We start from the raw sequence: 15,656 nt of genomic DNA, 5'->3' as shown, positions 1-15,656 counted from the left end.
TTAAGTGCCTTGCTCAAGGCTCAGGTATTCAAACCATCAACCTTCCAGTTACTCGCCAAACACTCTTAACCACTAGGCTACCTGCCGCCCATAGAGACTGAACTGTGTCTGTGTCCTGTGATGTTCAGCACCCAGTGTACTGTGTGAACGTGGTGGGGACTCAGAATGCTCACAACCTCATCAGCATCTCGACTGATGGAAAGATGTGCTCCTGGAGCCTGGACATGCTGTCTCAACCACAGGTACGACTGCAGCGTGTGTGTGTGTGAGTTCTAGGACATCGCAGAGCTAGTGTTTTGTCAGTCTTAATGCTGTGTGTGTGTGTGCGTTCCAGGACAGTCTGGAGCTGGTGTTTAAGCAGTCTAAGGCAGTAGCAGTGACCTCCATGGCTTTTCCGCTGGGTGATGTGAACAACTTTGTGGTCGGGAGTGAAGATGGATCAGTCTACACTGCCTGCCGCCACGGGAGGTACGTGAGTGTGTGTGTGATTCGGGAGGTACGTGAGTGTGTGTGTGTGATTCGGGAGGTGAGTGTGTGTGTGTGTGATTCGGGAGGTACGTGAGTGTGTGTGTGTGTGTGATTCGGGAGGTACGTGAGTGTGTGTGTGTGATTTGGGAGGTACGTGAGTGTGTGTGATTCGGGAGGTACGTGAGTGTGTGTGTGATTCGGGAGGTACGTGAGTGTGTGTGTGATTCGGGAGGTACGTGAGTGTGTGTGTGATTCGGGAGGTACGTGAGTGTGTGTGTGATTCGGGAGGTACGTGAGTGTGTGTGTGATTCGGGAGGTACGTGAGTGTGTGTGATTCGGGAGGTACGTGAGTGTGTGTGTGATTCGGGAGGTACGTGAGTGTGTGTGTGATTCGGGAGGTACGTGAGTGTGTGTGTGTGTGTGTGAGATTCGGGAGGTACGTGAGTGTGTGTGTGTGTGAGATTCTACAGGTACGCGAGTGTGTGTGTGTGATTAGGGAGGTACGTGAGTGTGTGTGTGTGTGTGTGTGATTTTATTTGACGATGTGGAGTAACGATTGCTTTGTGCACATGGTCTGTGTTACAGTAAAGCAGGTATCAGTGATGTATTTGAGGGACATCATGGTCCGGTCACTGGGTTGAGCTGTCACAGTGCTGGGGGTCCTGTGGATTTCTCCCATCTGTTCATCTCTGCCTCCTTCGACTGGACCGTCAAGCTGTGGACCACCAAGGTAACGCACACACACACACGCAGAAACATCAACCCCACCTCATTCTCTAACAGTACCCTCTCTCTCTCTCTGTAGAGTACCCGTCCTCTGTATTCATTTGAGGACAGCTGTGACTATGTGTATGATGTCATGTGGTCTCCCACACACCCCGCCCTCTTCGCCTGTGTAGACGGATCTGGACGCCTGGACCTGTGGAACCTCAACAACGACACAGAGGTACACACACCAGAGGAGGCTGGTGGGAGGAGCTATATGACGGGCTCACTGTAATGGAACGGTATTAAACATATGGAAACCTCATCTGACTCCGTTCAAAAATTTCCATTCCAGACATTACAATGAGCCCATCCTCCTATAGCTCCTCCCCCACACACATTCATACAAATGGTACAAACAACAGACATGCAATGAACAATTCAACATAAACACTGTGTGTGTCCTAGGTGCCCAGTGCAAGTGTGTGTGTGAATGGGTCTCCTGCTCTGAACCGTGTGCGGTGGGCTCACTCAGGGAGAGAGATCGCTACAGGAGACTCAGACGGACAGGTGCTGGTGTATGACGTAGGGGAGGTGAGAGACCCATTCATTCATCTAGTAAAACCCTTATATTGCTGCACTGAAATAAATCACCTGTCATACCTGTGTGTGTTTCCACAGCAAATCTGTGTGCCCAAGGCAGATGAATGGACCCGTTTGGTACACACGCTGGTGGAGATCAACGAGAACCGTGATGAAGGAGAGGAGCTGGCCGCGCAGCGCCTAGTCGCCTGATCACCATGGGAACCACTCCCCTCCTGCACTTGCTTCCAAATCCTCCCTCCAGTTGGAACAGGAGTGATGTTTATCCTCTCAGGTTCTAGAACATTTGCGTGTTCTGTCCACAGCTCTTCCCTAAATATGCAAAACTTTCTACCTTTTTACTACTTTGCAGCTCTTGTGTGTATTCCCTAAAGGCTGACCATGTGGGTTTAATGGTGAAGACAAAGAAATAGGATGACCCATTCCAACCTTTATAGACTAGGGCAGCAATGTCCTTAGATTTTATTTATCCATGCTCTTATTTATCATATGCGGTTGCACATATTTTAAACATTAAACATTACATATTTAAACGTGTCTGCGGATAGCTTTACTAGTAAATCCCTTAACATTAGCACTACACCTAAGCTCATACCACTACAAGACAAAGTGCTTTTTAAACTTTACTTGCCTTGACTGAATATGTTAGTGGTTTTTGAATAAACCAAAGTTAATGACTTTCTCCATTTAAAAATGTACTGTACCCGTAGGTCTCTTAAAAGAAACCCAGTGTCTCTCTCTCCTTCCTGAAAGGATGTTAATGAAGTATTTCCTCATATGAAGAGCCATAGATCCATACAGAGTTTGGCCAACTATTCACCATGTTGACACCAAATTCTAATTAGCATTTCAACTAGACTTTTGTTGTGGGAACATTGTCCATTACACAATTCTCTGTTGGAAGGAGTTTACCAAACTCTGTATATATACACACACAACGCATTCAGAAAGTATTCAGACCCCTTGACTTTTTCCACATTGTTATGTTACAGCCTTATGCTAAAATGGATTAAATAGTCCCCCCCCCCCCCATCATTCTACACACAATATCCCATAATGACGAGGTAAAAACAGGTTTTTAAAAATGTATAACTGAAATATCACATTTACATAAGTATTCAGACCCTTTACTCAGTACTTTGTTGAAGCCCCTTTGGCACTGATTACAGCCTCGAGTCTTCTTGGGTATGACGCTACAAGCTTGGCACACCTGTATTTGGCAGGTTTCTGCAGATCCTCTCAAGCTCTGTCAGGTTGGACGGGGAGTGTCGCTGCACAGCTATTTTCAGGTCTCTCCAGAGGATGTTCGACTGGGTTCAAGTCCGGGCTCTGTCTGGGCCACTCAAGGACATTGAGACTTGTCCCTAGCCACTCCTGCGTTGTCTTGTCTGTGTGCTTAGGGTCGTTATCCTGAAGGAATGTGAACCTTCACCCCAGTCTGAGGTTCTGAGTGCTCTGGAGCAGGTTTTTGTCAAGGATCTTTCAGTTCTTTGCTCCATTCATCTTTCACTCAATCCTGACTAGTCTCCCAGTCCCTACCGCTTAAACATCCCCACAACATAATGCTGCCACCACCATGCTTTACCGTAGGGACGATGCCAGGTTTCCTCCAGACGTGAGGCTTGGCATTCAGGCCAAAGAGTTCAATCTTGGTTTCATCAGACCAGAGAATCTTGTTTCTCGTGGTCCGGGTGCCTTTTGGCAAACTCCAAGCGGGCTCCTGTCTGGCCACTCTACCATAAAGGTCTGATTGGTGGAGTGCTGCAGAGATGGTTGTCCTTCTAGAAGGTTCTCCCATCTCCACAGAGGACCTCTGTCAGAGTGACGATTGGGGTTCGTGGTCACTTCCCTGAGGTCTTTCTCCCCCGACTGCTCAGTTTGCCTGGGCGACCTTGGAGGTTCAAAACTTATTCAATTTAAGAATGGAGGCCACTGTGTTCTTGGGGACCTTCAATGCTGTAGACATTTTTTTGGTACTCTTCCCCCAGATCTGTGCCGCCAGAATCCTGTCTCAGAGCTCTACAGACAATTCCTTCCACCTCATGGCTTGGTTTTTGCTCTGACATGCACTATTAACTGTGGGACCTTATAGACAGGTGTGTCTCTTTCCAAATCATGTCCAATCAATTGAATTGTAGAAGTTGTAAAAACATTAAGGATGATCAATGGAAACAGGATGCACCTGAGCTCCATTTGAGTCACATAGCAAAGAGTCTGAATACGTAAAATGTAAATAAGGTATTTAGTATTTTTTGGGTACAATTTTTTTTAAATGTTTTGCTTTGTTATTATGGTGTATTAATGAGTACAACTTAATTTAATCAATTTTAGAATAAGGCTGTAACGTAACAAAATGTGGAAAAGGGGAAGGGGTCTGAATACTTTCCAATGATAGGACATTTTGTAAAATTGTATCAGTATAACATGAAGTGACCAAGTCTAGTATTACGCCAAAACTCCTGGTAAGGTTTTGCTTGTCCCTTTTTGCTGTTCATTCCCCTTGAAACAAACACTAACCTCTAGAATTAAAACCATACATATATGCTTTATTTATTTCAATAAAATACACAATGAATTGAAATGGATTTAAGTTATCATTTGGTCATGATTCTCCTCAATAAACACTTATGTTGAAAAGGTCTGTACATCAGTGATTCTCAAGAGACAGAGTCCCAACGTCATTCTAACATAACAGTGACGTTAGTCACGTTGCTTTCTAACATTACTGCAATGTTTCTCTCATTATCCTCATGGTGTTGCTCTAACGTTACCATAACATTGTCCAACCTTACAGTAACAATTCCTTTCCAGCAGTGTCACGTCTCTGTACAGCAGATCTACAATATGTACAGTAACTTCCTGTGCAAGGCCCAATCAGCCTTACACACGCTGTCCAATCAAATATCCCCTACACACTGTCCAATCAAAGTAGCCTTACACACAATGTGCATCCGAAAGAAATCCTAGAAAATCTAAATCAGTTATTATTGAGAAGAGAGGAGCCACCAGAGAGCGAGAGCGCAGCATGGGGGAGAGCGCAGAGTGGGGGAGAGGCGAGCAACCGGAATGTGTGTGTGTGGGGGGGGGGGGGGGGGGGGGGGGGGGGGGGGCACCGGAATGTGGGGGGGAGACGAGGCTTCTTTTCAAATACATGTTTCAGATGAAAAGAGGGATGAGAGAAGAGGAGCATGCAGCCACTGGAGATACAACACAGTACATACAACACAGTGCAGTGTTCAGGTTACTGACTGAGCTTTAACTACTGACCTACAGTCAGCTCTCCAGGACCAGGGAGAGAGAGCACTGAATTAGTCCCTGGGAGGAGTGGGGAGCAGTGTGTACGTCTGGTTACAATGACCCTGGGAGTGTGTGTGTATTTCTGGTTACATGGCCCTACAAACAGTGTGTGTGTATTAGTATGTATTTATTTTGCATGGCCCCTGGGAGTGTGTGTCTAAGTGTATAGTCCCTAGTGGAGTGGGCAGGTAGTTAAAGGCCCAGTCTTTAGGGGGCAGCAGCCTCCTCTTGAGTGGAGGCAGAAGGGGTATCATGGTGAATGGAGACCACTCCAGAGGACTTGAACTTGGGCAGGTGGAGGCCAAACTTGTTCTCCACGCCAGCGAAGGTGGCCGTAGCCAGACGGTAACCGCCCACGTGGTCAGCACTGACCGGAGGAAGCTCTGAGATACGAGACTTAGGAGTGGGCTCAGACCCTGATGGACGACTGGAGAGAGAAAGATAGGGAAATGGGAGACATTGTATGATAACTTGCGTTATAAGAGCAGGGAGAGTGTGTGTGTGTGTACTTACTGCCCTCCGAAGTCCACATTTAACCACCGCTGTAGAAGCTCATAGGTCACCAGAGTCACCCCAAACTGAGGAGAGGATCGACACATACGAGCTGGGGAGAGAGACAGAGTAAGCAAATTCCCATTTCTACACACACACACACACACACACACACCTCCAGCTCCTTTCCACAGTGCTCTGAATCCCTCCTCATGCATGATTTTCCTGAAGCAGTCCGTGACTCCAGTGTAGGTGGTCTGTCCCGCCCTCGCTGCTACCTGCAGGCGCGTCTTGATGACATCGGCAGGCGTCACCAGGGAGGCAGCAGGGATACCTGGGAAATGGAGTCAAAGGGTATCACCTGTGGCTATGACTGTTTTTGACAGTCAAATAAAATGGAATTGAATTGCATCGCTCGGTAGGTGTGTGTGTACCGCCGATGGCTCCAGCAGCTAACAGCTGAAATGCGCCCAGTCTTCCCTGTTCGTCGGCGAACTGAGCCTTGGTGTGGGCGTACACTGGGAAGAAGATGGCTGAGAAAGGGATGTCTCTCAAGAAACACGCTTTAGCACCCTACATACACAAAGGGTAAGTGACAGACATTTTCAATCAAAAGGCCTTTGTTTCTCAAAATACAAGCACAATGCCACCAGACGTAATGGTCAAAGACACACCTTGTAGAGGCCGAACAAGCCGAGGTCTCGGATAACACTGAGGGCGCTGATTCTAGGTCCTGTGGTGATCTCTCCTGCCACCTGCAATCTGATCTTGACTATCTCCAGCGGGTTAGTAAAGACCACCTGGGAACCCCCTGCCTGCAGAGAGAGAGACATAGGGGACATGAGGAAGGGAGGGTTGCTACCACAGCCTCCCAGTTAAGTAGGATGAGGTGGAATAGAATGAGCGGGGTTTAGGGTTGGGAAGTTTGAGTAAGATGGAACAGACTTGTTTATGTGCTGCTGTGCGGTTTGTTGCTAACGTTTCGCGCTGCAAACCCAGCTTCAGACGCAATCGTTAGGCATGGGTAATTTATGTGTAGGAAAGGATGAAACAGAATCTGTGCCACCAGTAAGTACAGATAGTAGTATAAATCCCCTCGCACAGTCCCCGCAGCAGGACAACTTTCTCATGGCTTCTGGAGGGAAATTCTGTAGGAATGCTGAACCGGTATAGCTCATTCAGCCGACAGAAACTTTCAATCGGTTCTCCCCTTTAAGCAACGAGTCAGAGTCTCCTCTATCCGTTACAGGGTCTGAGACACCGAAGCCTCCCACCATTAGCTCTGACAAATTGAAAACCCTAGTCATTGGCGACTCCATTACTCGCAGTATTAGACTTAAAACTAATCATCCAGCGATCATACACTGTTTACCGGGGGGCAGGGCTACCGGCATTAAGGCTAATCTGAAGATGGTGCTGGCTAAAGCTAAAACTGGCGAGTGTAGAGCGTATAGAGATATTGTTATCCACGTCGGCACCAACGATGTTCGGATGGAACAGTCAGAGGTCACCAAGCACAACATAGCTTCAGCGTGTAAATCAGCTAGAAAGATGAGTCGGCATCGAGTAATTGTCTCTGGCCCCCTCCCAGTTAGGGGGAGTGATGAGCTCTACACAACTCAATCGCTGGTTGAAAATGTTCCTGCCCCTCCCAAAATATTTAATTTTTAGATAATTGGACTCACCCACAATCAGGACCTTCACTCCTCCCTAGCTGGTGGGGTGCTCTCATCTTATCTATGAACATAGACGGGGCTCTAACTCCCCCAGCTCCACAATGAGATAGCCTGCTGCCTGGCCTGCACCCTGCTAGCTTAGTGGAGTCTGCCACTAGTATAGTCAGTGTTGTCAGCTCAGCTATCCCCATTGAGACAGTGTCTGTGCCTAGGTTGGGCAAAACTAAACATGGCGGTGTTCGCCTTAGCAATCTCGCTGGAATAAAGACCTCCTCCATTCCTGTCTTTATTGAAAGAGATTGTGATCTCACATCTCAATATAGGGCTACTTAATGTTAGATCCCTCAAAGGCTTTCGGAGCCATCATCGACTCAGTGGGTTTTGTCCAACATGTCTCTGGACCTACTCACTGTCACAGTCATACTCTGGACCTAGTTTTGTCCCATGGAATAAATGTTGTGGATCTTAATGTTTTTCCTCAAAATCCTGGACTATCGGACCAAGATTTTATTACGTTTGCAACCGCAACAAATCATCTGCTTAGACGAGAGGTCGACCGATTAATCGGAATGGCCGATTAATTAGGGCCGATTTCAAGTTTTCATAACAATCGGAAATCTGTATTTTTGGACACCAATTTGGGCGATTTAAAAAACAAATATATATATATATATATATTTTTTTTTACACCTTTATTTAATCTTTATTTAACTAGGCAAGTCAGTTAACACATTCTTATTTTCAATTACGGCCTAGGAACGGTGGGTTAACTGTCTCGTTCAGGGGCAGAACGACAGATTTTCACCTTGTCAGCTCGGGGGATTCAATCTTGCAACCTTACAGTTAACTAGTCCAACGCTCTAACCACCTGCCTCTCATTGCACTCCACGAGGAGACTGCCTGTTACGCGAATGCAGTAATTCAAAGTAAGTTGCTAGCTAGCATTAAACTTATCTTATAAAAAACAATCAATCATAATCACTAGTTAACTACACATGGTTGATGATATTACTAGTTTATCTAGCGTGTCCTAGATCGATATTATATCCATCGATATAATCGATGCGGTGCGTATCGTTGCTCCAATGTGTACCTAACCATGAACATCAATGCATTTTATTTATTTTTTTTACCTTTCAAGGTAAAAATCTGTCGTTGTGCCCCTGAACGAGGCAGTTAACCCACCATTCCTAGGCCGTCATTGAAAATAAGAATGTGTTCTTAACTTACTTGCCTAGTTAAATAAAGATTAAATAAAGGTGTAAAAAAAATATATCTTTTTTTTTTATTGCCCAAATTGGTGTCCAAAAATACCGATTTACGATTGTTATGAAAACTTGAAATCGGCCATTCCGATTAATCGGTCGACCTCTACAAGACACAGGCCTCCTTACTGTCCCTAGAATGTGGGGGAGATCTTCGTGGGCTATACTCGGCCTTGTCTCAGCATAGTAGGTTGGTGGTTGAAAATGTCCCTCTAGTGGCGTCCTGCCTGTTTGGCCCTGTCCGGGGGGTATCGTCGGACAGGGCCAGTGTCTCCCGATCACTCCCATCTCAGCCTTCAGTATTTATGCTGCAATAGTTTGCGGCGGGGGGCTGGGGTCAGTCTGTTATATCTGGTGTATTTCTCCTGTCTTATTCAGTGTCCTGTGTGAATTTAAGTATGCTCCCTCTAATTCCCTCTCTCCTCTCGGAGGACCTGAGCCCAAAGACCATGCCTCAGGACTACCTGGCCTGAAGACTCCTTGCTCTCCCCAGTCCACCTGGTCATGCTGCTGCTCCGGTTTCAACTGTTCTGCTTGTGCTATGGAACCCTGAACTGTTCACTGGATGTGCCACCTTGTCCCAGACCTGCTGTTTTGGACTCTCTCTCTACCGCACCTGCTGTCTCTAACTCTGAATGATTGGCTATGAAAAGCCAGCTGACATTTACTCCTGAGGTGCTGACCTGTTGCACCCTCCACAACCACTGTGATTATTATTATCTGACCCTGCTGGTCATCTATGTACATTTGAACATCTTGGCCATGTTCTGTTATAATCTCCACCCGGCACAGCCAGAAGAGGACTGGCCACCCCTCATAGCCTGCTTTCTCTCTAGGTTCTGGCCTTTCTAGGGAGATTTTCCTAGCCACTGTGCTTCTGCATTGCTTGCTGTTTTGGGGTTTAGGATGGGTTTCTGTACAGCACCTGTGTGACATCAGCTGATGTAAAAAGGGCTTTATAAATACATTTGATTGACTGATTGACCAGTCTTACTCACACAGGCTCCAGCCAGCACCTCAGCAGCAAAGGGAATGGTGTCGCCTTTACCGGTGAACTTATCTCTCACAAAGTCATTCACCTACAGGAAGAGAGGGGGTAAAGAGAGAGGGGGAATCAGCAGAGATACTACAGAGGGAATTGTCAGGAACCTCTTAGAAAGAATGTAGTGTTAATTAAGGATTCATCTCCATAGTGATTGGCTGAGTGAACAGGAGGGAGAGGAGTTTGACTCACTGTGAGTTTGATGGCCTTCTCTGGAGCCACGCCTATGAGCTGGGGAAGAAGACCTGGAGAGCAGCATGGGAGATTGAGTCCACACATGACATGAACCACATCTCACGATGACTAGTTTCTCAGGGTAGAAGGAGAGAAGGGAGAAGAGTGCAGGGATGAGAATGAAGGAAAGGGAAGAATTAAAAGGACCAAGGAAGAAGTGAATGGATGGATGCAGGTTTAGTGTTGCAGTGTGGGTGAGCCAACACTAGATGGGAGCCTTCAGTCCTTTTCCCATTAACAGAAGAGAGAGCAGAAGGAGGAGAGCAGTGAAAATAAACTCAGCAAAAAAAGAAACGGCCCTTTTTCAGGACCCTGTCTTTCAAAGATAATTTGTAAAAATCCAAATAACTTCACAGATGTTCATTGTAAAGGGTTTAAACACAGTTTCTCATGCTTGGGATGAACCATAAACAATTAATGAACATGCACCCGTGGAACGGTCGTTAAACCACTAATTGCCTACCGACTGTAAGCTGTTAAGGTCACAGTTATGAAAACTTAGGACACTAAAGAGGCCTTTCTACTGACTCTGAAAAACACCAAAAGAAATATGCCCAGGGTCCCTGCTCATCTGCGTGAATGTGCCTTAGGCATGCTGCAAGGCGGCATGAGGACTGCAGATGTGGCCAGGGCAATAAATTGCAATGTCCGTACTGTGAGATGCCTAAGACAGCGCCACAGGGAGACAGGACGGACAGCAGATCGTCCTTGCAGTGGCAGACCACGTGTAGCAACACCTACACAGGATCGGTACATCTGAACAACACACCTGTGGGACAGGTACACAGGATGGCAACAACAACTGCCCGAGTTACACCAGGAACGCACAATCAGTGCTCAGACTGTCCGCAATAGGCTGACAGAGGCTGGACTGAAGGCCTGTCTGGTCTGGGCGTGCCTTACAACATCACCGGCAACAACGTCGCCTATGGGCACAAACCCACCGTTGCTGGATCAGACAGGTCTGGCAAAAAGTGCTCTTCACTGATGCGTCGCAGTTTTGTCTCACCAGGGGTGATGGTCGGATTCGCGTTTATCGTCGAAGGAATGAGCGTTACACCGAGGCCTGTACTCTGGAGTGGGATCGATTTGGAGGTGGAGGGTCTGTGTGTCACAGCATAATCGGACTGAGCTTGTTGTCATTGCAGGCAATCTCAACGCTGTGTGTTACAGGGAAGACATCCTCCTCCCTCATGTGGTACCCTTCCTGCAGGCTTATCCTGACATGACCCTCCAGCATGACAATGCCACGAGCCATACTGCTCGTTCTGTGCGTGGGGGGGGGGGGCAATCCCCCCAGAAATGTCTGGGAACTTGCAGGTGCCTTGGTGGAAGAGTGGAGTAACATCGCACAGCAAGAACTGGCAAATCTGGTGCAGTACATGAGGAGATGCACTGCAGTACTTAATGCAGCTGGTGGCCAACCCAGATACTGACTGTTACTTTTGATTTTGACCCCCCCTTTGTTCAGGGACACATTATTCCATTTCTGTTAGTCACATGTCTGTGGAACTTGTTCAGTTTATGTCTCAGTATTTGAATCTTGTGATGTTCATACAAATATTTACACATGTTAAGTTTGCTGAAAATAAACACAGTTGACAGTTAGAGGACATTTCTTTTTTTGCTGAGTGTAGGTAAAAGAAGAGCAGGATATGAAAAATGTGGAACAGGAGAAAAGAGTGGAGGAGACGGATAGAAAGAGAGATAAAGAGCAGAAGAGATGGATAGAGGGGAAAACAGCAGCCATGAAGGGAAGAAGAGCGATCAGGAGAGCAGCCATGAGGGGAAGAAGAGTGATCAGGAGAGCAGCCATGAGGGGAAGAAGAGTGATCAGGAGAGCAGCCATGAAGGGAAGAAGAGCGATCAGGAGAGCAGCCATGAAGGGAAGAAGAGCGATCAGGAGAGCAGCCATGAGGGGAAGAAGAGCGATCAGGAGAGCAGCCATGAGGGGAAGAAGAGCGATCAGGAAAGCAGCCATGAGGGGAAGAAGAGTGATCAGAAGAGTAGCCATGAGGGGAAGAAGAGCGATCAGGAGAGCAGCCATGAGGGGAAGAAGAGCGATCAGGAAAGCAGCCATGAGGGGAAGAAGAGTGATCAGAAGAGTAGCCATGAGGGGAAGAAGAGCGATCAGGAGAGCAGCCATGAGGGGAAGAAGAGCGATCAGGAGAGCAGCCATGAGGGGAAGAAGAGCGATCAGGAGAGAAGCCATGAGGGGAAGAAGAGTGATCAGGAGAGCAGCCATGAGGGGAAGAGGTGTCTGTCCGTACCTCTGTAGAAGCCGAAGAAACCTTCATAGCGCAGCACCTTCTTGGCACAGTCAAAGCTGTTCTTGTACATCAGTTCTCCTACGAACGAGCCTGTACTCCTCTGGTTCTGCATCCTGGTCTTAACCAGGTCTATAGGATACACCGCCGTGGCTCCCGTAGCTACACACACACAGTCTTGTTTTACTAACCTTGTGAGGACACAGTTGATTCCTATTCAAAATCCTATTTTCGCTAACCCCGAAACCTAACCTAACCTTAACCTAACCTTCAACAAGCAAGCCTAATTGTTTTTATTTTTGGTTGTTGTATTTTACCCCCTTTTTCGATCTCGTCTCACTGCCGGCCTGCCACAAGAGCTCGATGAGCCAAGTAAAGCCCCCCGGCAAAACCCTTGCCAAACCCCCACGAAGCTGGGCCAATTATACGCTGCCCTATGGGACTCCCGATCACGTCCGGTTGTGATACAGCCCGTGATCGAACACAGGTCTGTAGTGACGCACCTAGCTATGCCTTAGACCACTGCACCACTCGGGAGGCCCCCTAATTTAAACCCTAAACCGCCTAGAAATAGTCCAAATGTCCCCAGTTGGTAGAACTTCTGTTCCGTTTAATATGCTATAGTTAAATTATTCTATAGTTAAACATGTCTGTCGACATACACAGAAGATTTGATCCATCTCAAATGAGCTTCTAAGTCTGCTATTGAAACTGGAAATATTTCAAATGTACTATCCCTTACCTGAAACCTTACCCCTATCCCTTACCTAACCCAGTCCCTTACCTCACCCCACCCCCCTTACTGCATCACCCCCTCCCCGAGCCCCTTACTGCATCACCCTCTCTCCGAGCCCCTTACTGCATCACCCCCTCCCCACCACCCTTACTGCATCACCCCCTCCCCGAGCCCCTTACTGCATCACCCTCTCCCCGAGCCCCTTACTGCATCACCCCCTCCCCACCACCCTTACTGCATCACCCCGTCCCCAGTCCCTTACCTCACCCTCTCCCCAGTCCCTTACCTCACCCCGAGTCCCTTACTGCATCACCCCCTCCCCACCACCCTTACTGCATCACCCCGTCCCCAGTCCCTTACCTCACCCTCTCCCCAGTCCCTTACCTCACCCCGAGCCCCTTACTGCATCACCCCCTCCCCACCACCCTTACTGCATCACCCCGTCCCCAGTCCCTTACTGCATCACCCCCTCCCCGAGTCCCTTACTGCATCACCCCCTCCCCAGCCCCTTACTGCATCACCCCCTCCCCAGCCCCTTACTGTATCACCCCCTCCCCAGCCCCTTACTGCATCACCCCCTCCTCAGCACCTTACTGCATCACCCCCTCCCCAGTCCCTTACTGCATCACCCCCTCCCCAGTCCCTTACTGCATCACCCCCTCCCCAGTCCCTTACTGCATCACCCCCTCCCCGAGTCCCTTACTGCATCACCCCCTCCCCGAGCCCCTTACTGCATCACCCTCTCTCCGAGCCCCTTACTGCATCACCCCCTCCCCACCACCCTTACTGCATCACCCCCTCCCCGAGCCCCTTACTGCATCACCCTCTCCCCGAGCCCCTTACTGCATCACCCCCTCCCCACCACCCTTACTGCATCACCCCGTCCCCAGTCCCTTACCTCACCCTCTCCCCAGTCCCTTACCTCACCCCGAGTCCCTTACTGCATCACCCCCTCCCCACCACCCTTACTGCATCACCCCGTCCCCAGTCCCTTACCTCACCCTCTCCCCAGTCCCTTACCTCACCCCGAGCCCCTTACTGCATCACCCCCTCCCCACCACCCTTACTGCATCACCCCGTCCCCAGTCCCTTACTGCATCACCCCCTCCCCGAGTCCCTTACTGCATCACCCCCTCCCCAGCCCCTTACTGCATCACCCCCTCCCCAGCCCCTTACTGTATCACCCCCTCCCCAGCCCCTTACTGCATCACCCCCTCCTCAGCACCTTACTGCATCACCCCCTCCCCAGTCCCTTACTGCATCACCCCCTCCCCAGTCCCTTACTGCATCACCCCCTCCCCAGTCCCTTACTGCATCACCCCCTCCCCGAGTCCCTTACTGCATCACCCCCTCCCCGAGTCCCTTACTGCATCACCCCCTCCCCGAGTCCCTTACTGCATCACCCCCTCCCCGAGTCCCTTACTGCATCACCCCCTCCCCGAGTCCCTTACTGCATCACCCCCTCCCCAGTCCCTTACTGCATCACCCCCTCCCCAGCCCCTTACTGCATCACCCCCTCCCCAGTCCCTTACCCCTCCCCAGTCCCTTACTGCATCACCCCCTCCCCAGTCCCTTACTGCATCACCCCCTCCCCAGTCCCTTACCCCTCCCCAGTCCCTTACTGCATCACCCCCTCCCCAGTCCCTTACCCCTCCCCAGTCCCTTACTGCATCACCCCCTCCCCAGTCCCTTACTGCATCACCCCCTCCCCAGTCCCTTACCCCTCCCCAGTCCCTTACTGCATCACCCCCTCCCCAGTCCCTTACCCCTCCCCAGTGCCTTACTGCATCACCCCCTCCCCAGTCCCTTACTGCATCACCCCCTCCCCAGTCCCTTACTGCATCACCCCCTCCCCAGCCCCTTACTGCATCACCCCCTCCCCAGTCCCTTACCCCTCCCCAGTCCCTTACTGCATCACCCCCTCCACAGTCCCTTACCCCTCCCCAGTCCCTTACTGCATCACCCCCTCCCCAGTCCCTTACCCCTCCCCAGTGCCTTACTGCATCACCCCCTCCCCAGTCCCTTACTGCATCACCCCCTCCCCAGTCCCTTACTGCATCACCCCCTCCCCAGCCCCTTACTGCATCACCCCCTCCCCAGCCCCTTACTGCATCACCCCCTCCCCAGTCCCTTACCCCTCCCCAGTCCCTTACTGCATCACCCCCTCCACAGTCCCTTACCCCATCACCCCCTCCCCAGTCCCTTACCCCTCCCCAGGCCCTTACTGCATCACCCCCTCCCCAGTCCCTTACCCCTCCCCAGTCCCTTACTGCATCACCCCCTCCACAGTCCCTTACCCCTCCCCAGTCCCTTACCCCTCCCCAGTCCCTTACCCCTCCCCAGTCCCTTACCCCTCCCCAGTCCCTTACCTCCAGCAATTGAGCCCAAGCTGAAACGGTAGGCTGACTCTGCAACCTGCAGCAACACTGACCTGGAACCATCACCCTGGCTCTGCTATAGAGGGACAGAGAGAGAGAGAGTCACACATGCATGCTCATTTACTTGAGCGCGCACACACGCGCACGCGCACACACTATCACACCCACCCACAAACACACACTAGCACACCAGCACACCCACCCACACTAGCACACCCACCCACACCCACCCCCACTAGCACACCCACCCACACCCACCCCCACTAGCACACACCAACCCCCACTAGCACACCCACCCACACACACTAGCACACCCACCCACCCACCCACCCACACCCACCCCCACTAGCACACACACACAAACGCACTAGCACACACACACCAGCACACACAAACTGAAAGAGCAAACCACTGCTTTTAATCAGGGCAAGGCGACCGGAAACATCACAGAATACAAACAGTGTAGCTATTCCCTCCGCAAGGCAATCAAACA

At 49.9% G+C, this 15,656-nt stretch overlaps 2 protein-coding genes across 15 annotated transcripts in view; one reads left to right on the top strand and one right to left on the bottom strand.

Moving 5' to 3' along the window:
* The window catches only part of LOC110530665 (dynein, cytoplasmic 1, intermediate chain 2a), a 30,857-nt gene extending 26,500 nt beyond the window's left edge, over nucleotides 1-4,357 (top strand). For all 13 annotated transcript variants that reach the window (XM_090182699.1, XM_090182696.1, XM_090182695.1 and 10 more), the window contains 6 exons: nucleotides 129-242; nucleotides 335-468; nucleotides 1,054-1,198; nucleotides 1,274-1,414; nucleotides 1,642-1,767; nucleotides 1,855-4,357. In XM_090182699.1, coding sequence (XP_090038825.1) covers nucleotides 129-242; nucleotides 335-468; nucleotides 1,054-1,198; nucleotides 1,274-1,414; nucleotides 1,642-1,767; nucleotides 1,855-1,968 — 774 coding nt within the window. In that variant the 3' untranslated portion in view covers nucleotides 1,969-4,357. The remainder of the gene's footprint in view (nucleotides 1-128; nucleotides 243-334; nucleotides 469-1,053; nucleotides 1,199-1,273; nucleotides 1,415-1,641; nucleotides 1,768-1,854) is intronic.
* Nucleotides 4,302-15,656, bottom strand: part of slc25a12 (solute carrier family 25 member 12) — a 27,667-nt gene continuing 16,312 nt past the window's right edge. For both annotated transcript variants that reach the window (XM_036986302.2, XM_036986303.2), the window contains exons 10-18: nucleotides 15,155-15,239; nucleotides 12,053-12,211; nucleotides 9,741-9,793; nucleotides 9,505-9,585; nucleotides 6,240-6,380; nucleotides 6,000-6,138; nucleotides 5,741-5,899; nucleotides 5,587-5,677; nucleotides 4,302-5,500 (exon numbers count right to left, since the gene is read on the bottom strand). In XM_036986302.2, coding sequence (XP_036842197.1) covers nucleotides 5,281-5,500; nucleotides 5,587-5,677; nucleotides 5,741-5,899; nucleotides 6,000-6,138; nucleotides 6,240-6,380; nucleotides 9,505-9,585; nucleotides 9,741-9,793; nucleotides 12,053-12,211; nucleotides 15,155-15,239 — 1,128 coding nt within the window. In that variant the 3' untranslated portion in view covers nucleotides 4,302-5,280. The remainder of the gene's footprint in view (nucleotides 5,501-5,586; nucleotides 5,678-5,740; nucleotides 5,900-5,999; nucleotides 6,139-6,239; nucleotides 6,381-9,504; nucleotides 9,586-9,740; nucleotides 9,794-12,052; nucleotides 12,212-15,154; nucleotides 15,240-15,656) is intronic.

The sequence above is a fragment of the Oncorhynchus mykiss genome, chromosome 8 (assembly GCF_057628025.1).
Source record: "Oncorhynchus mykiss isolate SJ-2025 chromosome 8, ASM5762802v1, whole genome shotgun sequence".
Classification (NCBI taxonomy): Eukaryota; Metazoa; Chordata; class Actinopteri; order Salmoniformes; family Salmonidae; genus Oncorhynchus; species Oncorhynchus mykiss.
Note: the sequence above shows the minus strand (reverse complement) of the source record. Positions and strands in the feature narration are given on the sequence as shown.